The sequence below is a fragment of the Chrysemys picta genome, chromosome 3 (assembly GCF_011386835.1).
Source record: "Chrysemys picta bellii isolate R12L10 chromosome 3, ASM1138683v2, whole genome shotgun sequence".
Taxonomy (NCBI): Eukaryota; Metazoa; Chordata; order Testudines; family Emydidae; genus Chrysemys; species Chrysemys picta.
This window is the reverse complement of record NC_088793.1, coordinates 39,506,448-39,519,210: the sequence shown is the minus strand read 5'-3', so window position 1 is coordinate 39,519,210 and position 12,763 is coordinate 39,506,448. Positions and strand designations below refer to the sequence as shown.

Here is a 12,763-nt window from a genome sequence, read left to right as displayed (position 1 = left end):
TTAATTACTATAGTAAAAAAAAAATTTCCTTCCAAAGTCTTCCTGTCCTTTCTGTCCATCCCTTTTGCCTTTCACCCGCCCTCCCCCTTGAAGAGAGCCCTTAAAGGAACAACACCCCTTTCCTTCTAAATAGCTGGACAAAGTCTTTCCCTTTCTTTATTTCTGACTATCCGATGAACTAGTTTTAAGAGAACCGTCCAGCAAAATCAGTACCTTAGTAAGATATAAAATCCCTTGTTATGCCTAAAATCTTTGGAAACATATTTTTTAAAGTTGGTGAAATTTCATAAACATGTCTATTTTTATGTAGATCACACAAAGTAAAATTAGTGTTCCCTTTTTCTAAAAGCAATGCACATTGGTATGAACACTCTAAACCTCTGTGACTGATTAATTTAAAATAATGTCTTTGTTTCAGTGAGTTAAATATGTAGCAATCTGGAATGATTACTTTATTAAGGCTTAAGAGTACATTTAAAATATAAAATGAGCATAGAAATACTGATTAAGAAAATGTAAAAGAGAGAAAAGCTGCAGCATGTATTCCATAATATTTAATGTTGTATTCAGCAAGACAGCTGATTCACCTGTACTACAAAGTTTGTGCAAATAAATCTCTGACAAACTTCAGGGCATATCAAAAAACCTGTGACTGATATCTTCTATTCCCAAGTTTAGTGCTTTTAATTAGGTACCTTCTGCATGTCCATTCTGAGTGAAGGAGAGGGTACGCGGGTCTCTGCGGGGAACTGTGACTCCGTAACCATGAGGCAGGCCGGGCATCTCGCTATCCTTTGCTGCCTCTTCCTCTCCCTCCCCCCGGCTGCAAGCCCGGGCTGCCGTCGGACATAGGGGCACCAGTTTAATAATATTGCATAGGGCCTCATAAATCCTAAGGAGGGCCCTGGTCAGCAGACCAACTCCTTCCCGCCATCCTCAGGGAATGCATCAGGATCTGTGGCCTCCTGAAGGAGAGGACTAAAAAGGATTTGGGGCCCTGGCAGACCTGCTTGCTTCCCAGTGCAATTACTATAAATCAGTCTTTAAAATATAAAGAGTGAATCTGGAAGGAGCTGACTGTTTTAGATTTTAAACTTCTCTCCTGCAAAAAATAAAATTTTATGAATAACATTCTTGGCATTATAGTTTGTCAGTTTGTTTGTAGAAGTTTATCATAGAAAAGAACATCTCTCTGCTTCATATTATGTTAAAAATAACTGTGCTTTAGCACAATAATAATAAACTGTGTAGACAATCTATGCCAGCATTGTCATAATGTCCCTTCAAAAACCCTTTAGTTTGGAAATTTTAAAGCAGAACTATGGAGAGGGATGCAGTAAATCTGTCATGCATTGTCAGGTTAGAAGTCTGTTTTTCCCAGGCACACATGTTTAAGTCCAATAAGTAGTAACAGGAGTTATGCATGCATGTTACATGGAGAATTGAAAGTCTTTAACAAGTAATCATCTGCCCATAATTTAACCATAAAGTACATGGGGCTTACTGTGGCAGTGACACAGATTAATGCAATTCATTTTTCACAGGTTGTAGACTGTCCTGCTGCATACAGGGCAGGAGATGAAATTGTATCTGAACTGGCACCAAACTGACAGGGCAGGCTGGTAATTATTATCTAAATCTAGATTTTACTAGCCATTTTATGGGTCAGGGAATATCTAGAGACACACATGTTTTATACCTTGAGATTGAAGGCGTTGACCTACCAAGTCAGCCGTAAAGCCATCATTAAGATAAATGCAGTGTGCCTACAAAGACTTAAATAGAATGGAGCAGGATGGTTTATTACTGAAGGCTTTTACCTCTCCCACATGTTCCCATTGTGCTGAAGAAGCTATTAAGAAATAGCATGTGATCCCAATCATCCTAATGATTCCGAATAAACTATAAATAAATGCATTGATTTTGTAAAGTTAATGTTTACTTAACTGTACTGACATCTATTTTGCCAATTGATTCAATAAGGTGAAAGAAATCTCATCTGATTTTCTGTATATAAGTTTTTAATTTAATTTCAGCAATCATCTTACACTTTCCAAACAAGCATTGACAATTTTGTTTTGACTTATGATCTGATTCTGCAAAGGCTTCTGCACATGCTTAAGTTTAAGTACCAGAACATTTCTACTGAGTTCAGTGAGACTACTGTTTTTGCAGAATTCGGGCCCTAATTTGTATAACTGGTAGTTATAGCCAAATACAATATGTTATTATTACAGAACACACAGAGAAATAAACACACTCTATTCACATGCCACCACAAAGCTCACTTCTAGTAGACATAGCTGCATCCTACAGAATGTGGTAGCAATGTGATATACTAAATATGCCATCTTTCAGTCTTTGCATTTTCAGGTAGCCCCTGTTCTCAGGGGGAACCAAACTGGGACTAAGTATTATTTTGATATTTTTTCTATGTATTGGCTCTTATTATTTACACGTCATTCAACCTGTAGAAACCCAACACTTACCACACTTAGATTTAATTGAACAATTTGATTGTAAAAGGATTGAGGATTAATGTCAAACATTCATCAGAAAAATACTGACCTAAGTGAACAACAAGCACATATGTGTATGCTTTCCAGTTCTAAAAGTATTTACATCTTTTATATGCCTTTACTCTTTCACGTATCTGACACACAAAAAATACTCTCCCACATCACTCACTTAAAAAATGAAAATTCATCTCATTTATCAGATGATGGTTCAGTAGATTATAGAAAACTTCTCATATAGTGGACATAGTTAGAAAACTACTTTTTGCCTTGTAACTGGTAAGTAAACTATTACTAATGATATACCCCCATTATAACTGAAAGGAATAGGTACTCATACCAGTAACATCATTGCTCCCAGTACAAAGGAAGACACTTTAATTGTACCCTCTGCATGATGTTTATATGTGGCAATCGGAAATAGTGAGGACAAGAAGGAAGAGCATACAAAATGAGTGAATTCAACTGCTGAGTCAATCTTTAACTTTAAAAACAATACTGATGAAGAAAAAAATCAGGTCCCACACACTACACTTTTGTAGGGTTGCCCCGACTGCTCTGTGTCCATTGAGTTACTGGTTGTATTTGAAATAATCAATTTTAAATAATCTCACCCTTAATTGAAGACCATAAATAGACCCTCATCAGGTTCTCTCTTTTGGGTTCTGAGACCAATTTTCCTTACTCTGACAGGTGAAGATTTAGTATGTGTTCCAGGCCACAGTACAATGGCTGTATATTACACCATGACTTTGGTAACAAAACAAATAATAAAAAAAGATTTCCCCTATGAAATATCTACCCAAGCCAATCCGTTACTGAGTGAACTTTTTCTATGACTTTTGACATGTTCAGAGTAATGAAATACAGAGTATAGGAAGTGACCTGAATCTTTGAGTGGCTTTAAACTATTAGTTAGTATTATTAAATGATTGAAAACACTTTTATTTTAAAATAAAATATATTTTGTTTGCAATAATGTGATCAATATTTTTCTATAAAATCATATTTGTGTTTTGACGCCATCATGATATATCCGTCATTAGCCATGGCAAACAAGCATCCTTGGTCATTTCCCAGAATTATGAAGTGATGCAATTAATTCAGATTACCAAAAAATCAGCAGATTTTAACTTTCATTTATGGAGAGATGAAGTAATACAGAGGCCCTACTAGAAAGCTTCTCTGGAAACTCCCATTCTAATCCTGTTATAATCCACACTGATGTAAATAAAAATTCAGTCAAAAGCTACATACACTAATAGGACCAAGTTTGTTATAAGCAAAGGAGGCACCAAAATCTGATATCAAAACACAGCAAAGAAAACTGGCTTGACCACTGAACAGGACCCCAGGTTAATCTAGTCTGTCTGTCTATTTGTAATTGTGTAGTGGAAAACTTTAAATGGAGGAAATGGCTGCTGTTAGACAAGCATTCAGATGTGTATTAAGGAAACATAATATTAGAGTAAATCCAAAGGACATGACTATTTCAAACACAGCAGGCACCAGCCTTAAAAACCTTGAGATGCCATCTACTGAGATCCCTGGCCCTCAGAAGGGTTGGAATTCAGACCTTTCTCTAACAGCTGGTTTCCCAGTGACTGCTGAATCTGAGTTCAAATGAGCCTTTCTCTTTATGGTTGTTGGTCCTTTAAATCTGGGGAAGACAAGTAGCCGCAGTGACCATTTTGCATCTAATTAATACAAGCTCAGTTGGGAAATATTAATTTGGGAAATGAATATTCATACCTCTGATTATGTTCTCTCTGTCCTTCTCTTTCTGTAATCTCCTATCTAATAATAATGTCCAGTACTTTTATACAGTTTTCATCAGTAGATCTCAAAGTGCTTTACAATAGGAGGTAAATATCATTATCTCCAGTTTACAGATGGGGGAAATGAGACATAGTGTGGTGAAGTTACCTGCCTAGCAGACCAGTGGCAGAGTCAGGAATAGTACCCATGTCTCCTGAATCCCTGTCCACTGCTCTGTTCACTAGGCCACACTGCCTCTAAGTGGATCTAATTTTATGAAAATAATTGTACTGTACTCATCAGACTCTTGAAGTGTTTTGCAAAATAACTGAAAAGCAAAAAAACACATTTTCCCCTCCTTTTCACCTTGATTTCTTCTCTGGCTCCTCTTTCCATATCCATGTTCTATATTCTTTACTGCTCAACAGTTACTTTGACTGAGACAAGAGAATTAATTGTCAAGATGGAAGCTGCAATCATTCCCAACTTAGCAAAAGCATTAGCTTTTAACATTGAAGAAATGCAAAATACCTGGCAGCAATCACTTATTAATTTCACAGTGAGAGTGGATAGCCTTTGGGAGCAGCTTGAGGGTAGAGAACAGCTGGTGGTTACAGTGCAGGGCTCAAACATTACTGTGCAGAAATGCTTGCAGTCATTAGAAAATAAAGTTATGATCTGGGAGAAAATAATGAAGATAATGAAAAAGGTAATAAACACAACAAGATAAGGATAATTGGACTGCCCGAGGGAACAGAAAGCCAAGATCTCGTGGAGTTCTTTTTCTGGCTACAAATACTTGAAATCCAGGAAAAGGGGACAGATTCAAATAGAAAGAGCAGACTCTGGTATTTTGGCAAGGATGGCATGTGCCTGAGATCAATAATAGTTGAACTGCATAACTATAGAGACAGAAAGCTGTGGCAATTAAAATTAAAAATGTTAAATACTAAAGGGCAAATATATCCTTCTTCCAAGACTTTTCTCCACATCTTCAGCACCACTGTTTTCCCTGTGCCACCTACACAAAACAGAAATATGGTCTTTCTCATTCAATTCAACTTTCCCTAAAACACAGACATAAAAGATTAGACTCTCTCAACTTGATCCTCCTGACAGACCTAAAGAAGAAATGCTAGTATGCTACAGTGATAGACATATTAGAGATGTGTGGATATGTGGCCTCTCAGAGCCAATGATGCTATCTCTGACCTGAGTTCTTTGGGGGTAATCATGCAGTACAAGTCTTTCAAGATCTGAAGGTCGTCAGTCTCTTCTACTGGGCAGCATAAATTACAGGTCCCTCAATTATATCATTTATGTGTGATGTGTTCAGTGATTGTTACTTTCTGGTCAAGAATACTTTGTCATCCCAAAGTAGGTAAAATTCTGTAAGTTGACTCATCTGTTGAAGTGGAGACTTTCACGTTGTATGGAGGTTTTTATCTTTAGTTTGTGTCAGAGATGAGTGTCATGGGCTTTTGTAGAGTGATTTAAAGTGGGTATGTAAAGTTCTTATAAGTCTTGGTAATGTCACAATATCTACTAAGTGTAAAGCAGTGACACACAATCTTTATCAGCCAAATAGCTACTTTGTTTGTGAACACAGTCTCCTAGGTAGAGAAGAATGTAACATGTTTAGTCTGGTCTACATTTTCAACGGTGGCTAGTGATTTGGGGTGCCTCAATTTTTGGGTGCTCATATTGAGACCCTTTGAAGAAATATAAAGTATTCGGATTTTCATGCACATTAAATGAGCTCTAAAGAATGATTGCTTGTAATTTTTTTTAAACCTATAGCACTTCAAGAAATTAAAAATAGATGAAGATATTTGCTTTGTGATTCATGTTGTAAGTGTTTAGAATATCAAACATTTATTTAGGTGGAAAGAGGTCGCACGGTTGTTTACTTAGATTTAATTGATGCATCCTTAATGAAATATCTTAAGCTTAGTGATTATATACATATAATTATACAACAATAAGTGAATAATTAATCAAAACATGTAAACTTTGATAAAGATAAACCATTTACTGTGTCTGTGTTTCCTGATGCTGTAGTAGATTATTCTTCCCCTTTTCTGTTGCTTTTCTCTCTGTTTGTAATTTTGCAAAATGAAACTTTTAAAAAGTTCTAAAGATCAGATGAAGATTGAGAACTATTGGATTGTTTATGAAAACTTTGTTATACATATATTTCTTTTTACTGCAGATCTAATGCATTTGAAGTGCTTGCACTCGATGGAGTTAGTACTGGGATACTTCAGTTTTATACAGCGCAGGAGTGTGCTGACTGGCTGAGAGCATTATCAACTAACATCTCTGATTTGACACTTCAAAATGTACGTTACTTTCTGCATATTTTCCTGCATTTGCTATATTTAAATTATTTTTAATTTCCCAAGCATAGTATAATAATTTGTATATAAGGTATAATATGTAAAACAAAAGAATGAGGGGGAAGAAACGAAATTGTAGTAGCATAACACTTTACCTTGAAGTCTCCAAGAAAATACAACCTTATTATATAATAGAGAACACAGAATCTCAAGGTGACTTTTTATTACTTTCAAAAAATTTGTAGGGCCCAATCGGAAAAGTCTTTTCATTGACTTCATTGAGTTTTGGATGAGGCCTAAATGTATTCTTTTTAAATTCTTGCAGTTAAAGTATGCTTGAAATCTGGTTTCAGAAGTTTGCATTACTTGTTTTGGAAATATGTGAAGAGAAACTTTGTAACTAAAGCAGTGTAATTTAGGGCTGGTCTATATGCAGTTTTTCTACTGCTATAATGAGTTTAGAAAGTGATGTAGCTAAAGCATTACAATCCCCTAGTGTGGTCTCCGGTAAAAAGGTGCTTGTATCAGAATTAACATATTGCTGTAAATTTAAAAGTAAAGTTTGTAATGCTGGGGCTCGCGGCTTCAGCCCTATGGGGCACACCTGCCAGGGCTCGGGTTTTTGCCCTGCAGCAAGGTAGTAGGCCTTGAGGCTTCTGCCCCATGGGAGGCACCTGAACCCCACCACCGTGCCAGAGGGCAGAAGCACCGAGCTCCCCTCCCCACCAATCGGTTAGGCAGAGAAGGGGGGCATGGTGGGCTCCAGGAGCTGCCCTTTAACTGTAAAAGGGCTGCATGTGGTTTGCGAGTCGCGGTTTGGCCACCCCTGCTATATACCACAATATTTCATATCTCCACCAACCTTCTGTTACTGATCACCAGAGTAACACAATAGTACATCTGATGTGCATGTACATTCCCATTCCTCATTGGGAAGGATATGATCAAATTCCCTTAACAGGCTGTGTCAGACCTGCAGTCTGGGAAACATCTCAACAAGCCTGAAAATTAAGCATTGCTCTGTTTGGAATATACTTTACTGGTCATCAGTACATACAGCAGAGTGAGAGTTCAACCAAAAAGGATCTATTTAGATGCCACACTGATGCCAGGAGACAATACTAATATTGGCAATACCAGCATAGGTCTTTCATCACAATCAGGAACTTCTGCTAGTTGCAAAGCAGTGACCTAATTCACAGAAACGTTTTCAGCAAAGTCAGGCTGTCAGGGGACCTGGGGTGGTAATGTTATCTTTGAGTACAGAGGAAGTCAGCTGTTGTCTAGCCACAGGAGGATACCTGAGAATGTCAGTGTGTCTACCAATAGCATGTGTCTGAATTGTTCTGATGCTACTGTGCAGACAGTTACTTCTGAGGAGAAAGATGCAGAGGAGGGGCATGGAAGAGGAACTAAAGGGTCATGGTGGGGAAGAACAGGATATGGAGGAGGAGAATAAATTGACTCTTTCAGCACTACTAATTACTGCACAATACATAATGAGCTTCATGTGAAAAGCCTGATAGTAACTATCACATTTACAAACAGAACACATGCTGCAGTTTTCCTGAAGAAGTCCTCTCCCCATCCCATTTTCCAAGTTCTTTTGCATTTCCCATTATCCTTTCCATCAATGTGGCACTCTGTGCTTCATCCCCTTCCCTTTTGCCCCACATGCTGGATATTTAGGTTTGGAAGAAGAAGGAAGCAGAGGAGAACAGAGCTGCTCTGGTTTCTCAAAGCACCCCCTTCGAGGGGGAGAAAGATGCTCTGCTCTGATCTCTTTATAGTACTCTGCTCCCTAACACATCCTGTAGCCCCTAAGGGGAGAGAAGGAACAGGAGCCAACAGGGGAACTGAGACTATGCTGAGCTAGCAGGATAGGAAGGAGCCTGACCTCCATCCACTTCTCTCTCAATGTGTATAGTCAAAGGGTCTCCTGTAGGCTGAGTTGACAATACTGTTTAACTGGAGAGTTTTTGGGAGGGAGTTCTGTAGAATAGCTCAGAATTAATCATATACTTGTAGGACTGGAAGGGACCTCGAGAGGTCATCTGGTCCAGTCCCCTACATTCTCGCCATAGTATACAGTTAGCCATGTATTAAATCACTTGTGATTTTTATCAACTCTTCTCACAGCTCTTAATTGCTATTATCCTAAACTCAGCACAGAGCATCAGGATAAGGGTATTACTGGCAGCACACCTGGCAACACCTGGTTTCCTGTGTGTTTCTGCTATAGAGGCCCATTTCAAAGTACTTACACTTTTCTCAAAATTGTACCTCTTTTACCTAAAATTAATATGTTCTCTTTTATAAAATTAAATCAAAAATTGCTTTGAAAACCAGTGTTTCTGTATCATTTTATTAAACAGCCCTAAAGCCTCAGTAGAAGATTAAATCAACTTAAAATTTGGCCTCAGAATAGGGACATAATTCCTAGATCATGGATGTATCTTTCATCTGATCAGTGAACACTGGATTTGAGTTGGATGAGTTTAAAAAATTGTCCTTTATGCCTGTATATTGGGTGAAAAGTGATAACATTATATAACCCAAAATTCCACCAACGGTTTATATGTATGTATATAGAGAGTAAGGTGAAACTCCCATTGAGTAGATAACATCTCATGTTTTCAATATATGCACAAGTGTGCCAAACAAAGCACAATGAAATTTCAGGTGTACTAGGCAGAGGATTATGGAATATGATCTGTGAAACTGCATATGAATGGAGACAGAAGCCAAGGAATCTTGCTTTCCTACCCACACTAGGTGTGGTAGATGTGGATTAAGGCAGGTCCTTGAAAAAATCATGACTACTTCTATAACCCATAAAAATCGCACATGGAATAAGGCAAAGATTTCTGCCTCATGGATTGCACCTTATGCATTACACACTGTTCTTCTGCTGTCTAGAAAGTAGTAGCACATGAGAGTAGACAACTAGAGGCTTCCTCACCCCTAATCCCAACACCCACAAAAAGTTGAAGGATTGCATTATAAATAAAGGAAACATTGAGTTGGAACAGAAGCTCGTTTATTTCATTTTATTAAAGTGGACAAATTTAGTCAAACTACTCATTAAAATGATATTCAGCAGCTATTATTTTATTATATTTAAACTAGTGCCTCTGCTGAATAAAAATGTATACATCCCTGTAGCACATGATGGAATTTCTCTGCTTCTTTATTTTTTTTTTATAAACATTAATTCCATACAGAAAAAAAACTACATTAAAAATAGAGGTTGCAAAAGGAAGCACTCAGAAGTCAGGAAGTGACAAAGATAAGGTTGCATGTGCAACCGTGAACTTCCCCAATGTGAATGGATGACAATATAGTAATTATAGGATCACTTATTTGTTTTCTCCAGGTTCCCTGTGTCACTTCACTCTTTGGCTAGTGAACTGGGCTAGGGTCCAAAGAATCCTTTCTTATTCATTGTACTAATTGTATGGTGTGTCATGAATGAGGCTGTTGTCCACAGTACTGATCCATGGTACTGATCTAATGTATTCTACAAATACATTAGAAGCAAGAGGAAGACCAAGGACAGAGTAGGCCCGTTATTCAATGAGGGGAGGAAAGACAATATCAAAATATGTGAAAATGGCAGAGATGCTTAATGACTTCTTTGTTTCGGTTTTCACTAAGAAGGTTGGTGGCGATTGGACGTCTAACATAGTGAATGCCAGTGAAAATGAGATAGGATCAGAATCTAAAATAGGGAAAGAACAAGTCAAAAATTACTTAGACAAGTTGGATGTCTTCAAATCACCAGGGCCTGATGAAATACATCCTAAAATACTCAAGGAGCTGATTAAGGAGATATCTGAGCCATTAGCAATTATCTTTGAAAAGTCATGGAAGATGGGATACATTCCAGAAGACTGGAAAAGGGCAAATATAGTGCCTATCTATAAGACGGGAAATAAGGACAACCCGGGGAATTACAGACCAGTCAGCTTAACTTCTGTACTTGGAAAGATAATGGAGCAAATAATTTAAGCAATCAATTTGCAAACACCTAGAAGATATTAAGGTGATAAATAACAGTCAGCATGGATTTGTCAAGAACAATCATGTCAAACCAACCTGACAGCAAGGTAGGCCTTGTGGATGGAAGGAAGCAGTAGATGTGGTATATCTTGACTTTAGTAAGGCTTTTGATACTGTCTCACATGACCGTCTCATATACAAACTAGGGAAATACAACATAGATGGAGCTACTATAAGGTGGGTGCATAACTGGTTGGAAAATCATTCCCAGAGAATAGTTATCAGTGTTTCACAGTCATGGAAGGGTATAACAAGTGGGGTCCCACAGGGATCGGTTCTGGATCTGGTTCTGTTCAATATCTTCATCAATGATTTAGATAATGGCATAGAGAGTACACTTATAAAGTTTGCGACCGATACCAGGCTGGGAGGGGTTGCAAGTGTTTTGGAGGCTAGGATTAAAATTCAAAATGATCTGGACAAACTGGAGAAATGGTCTGAAGTAAATAGGATGAAATTCAATAAAGACAAATGCAAAGTACTCCACTTAGGAAGGAACAATCAGTTGCTCACATACAAAATGGGAAATGACTGCCTAGGAAGGAGTACTGCAGAAAGGGATCTGGGGGTCATAGTGGATCACAAGCTAAATATGAGTCAACAGTGTAACTCTGTTGCAAAAGAAGCAAACATCATTCTGGGATGTATTAGCAGGAGTATTGTAAGGAAGACACGAGAAGTAATTCTTCCGCTCTACTCCACACTGATTAGGTCTCAACAGGAGTATTGTGTCTAGTTCTGGATGACACATTTCAGGAAAGATGAGGACAAATTGGAGAAAATCCAGAGAAGCGCAACAAAAATGATTAAAGGTCTAGAAAACATGACCTATGAGGGAAGATTGAAAAAATTGGGTTTGTTTAGTCTGGAGAAGAGAAGACTGAGAGGGGACATGATAACAGTTTTCAAGTACATAAAAGGTTGTTACAAGGAGGAGGGAGAAAAAAATGTTCTTCTTAACCTCTGAGGATAGGACAAGAAGCAATGGGCTTAAATTACAGCAAGGGTTTAGGTTGGACATTAGGAAAAACTTCATAACTGTCAGAGTGGTTAAGCACTGAAATAAATTGCCTAGTGAGGTTGTGGAATCTCCATCATTGGTGATTTTTAAATGCAGGTTGGACAAACCTGTCAGGAATGGTCTAGATAATACTTAGACCTGCCTTGAGTGCAGGCGACAGGACTAGATGACCTCTCGAGGTCCCTTCCAGTTCTATGATTTTATGGTAACCTTGCCACGAGCACATCCCAACTGCTATAAAATAAAAATTACAGTAATGATTTTTCTTCCTTATCAGTCTGTAGGAGAAATAGGTTGATTAGTTTATAGGAGTCTTATACTTAGGGCAGTGAACTGAGGTCCAGGAGACTAGGTTCTGTCCCTACAACTACTGCAGTCTACATGTGCAATTTTGGACTAGTCATTTAATCTCTCTGTATTTAAGTTCTGTTTCTGCTGTATAGTAGTAATTACATTTCACTTAAAAGGAGTGAAATCTATCAAAAGTGTCAGGGAGACATAGAAAAGTCTAAATCAACAAAACTCCATATTCGGTGCAGTCAGTTGAATGTTGTACAGCAAGAGAGATGTGCAGCTTCGCATTGAACAATGAACTAAAGAGAAATATTGAACAACTACCTTCATCTCTGTCTCATTCCAAATTGTGCACTGAGGCAAAACACCTAAGCACATTCTTAACTTCAAAGTGCTTAAACTCTTTGTTGAATTGGGGAGCCAGTGAGGAAGGTAATATGTATTTAAAGAGTGCATTTTAACGCCGTCACATGAGGGGCAGAGATAAATTTATATAGGCAATCTTAATTTTGTCAGTTCCTGACTTTTGAGGGCTTCATTTTGCAAACTTAATTTTCTTTTAATGTTGTATTTTTGTATAGAAACATATATAAATGTGTATTAAATATGTCCTTGATAATGAAATAATATGAGAAATGATAGCATCAATATATTAATCACTCTAACTATTCTTTAATCTCTGTTTTTCTGCAGATGAAAATGGCAAATAAATGCTGCTCTCTATCAGACCAGGTAAGATTTTAATTGTATTGTCCATAAATATATACCATTAA

The 12,763-nt window shown here is 37.6% G+C and overlaps 1 protein-coding gene across 4 annotated transcripts in view; it reads left to right on the top strand.

Annotated features, from left to right (window-relative positions):
• Positions 1-12,763, top strand: part of SNTG2 (syntrophin gamma 2) — a 467,752-nt gene that overhangs the window by 346,236 nt on the left and 108,753 nt on the right. For all 4 annotated transcript variants that reach the window (XM_008163718.4, XM_042848764.2, XM_024101595.3 and 1 more), the window contains exons 10-11: positions 6,487-6,616; positions 12,684-12,722. In XM_008163718.4, the coding sequence (XP_008161940.1) occupies positions 6,487-6,616; positions 12,684-12,722 (169 nt within the window). The remainder of the gene's footprint in view (positions 1-6,486; positions 6,617-12,683; positions 12,723-12,763) is intronic.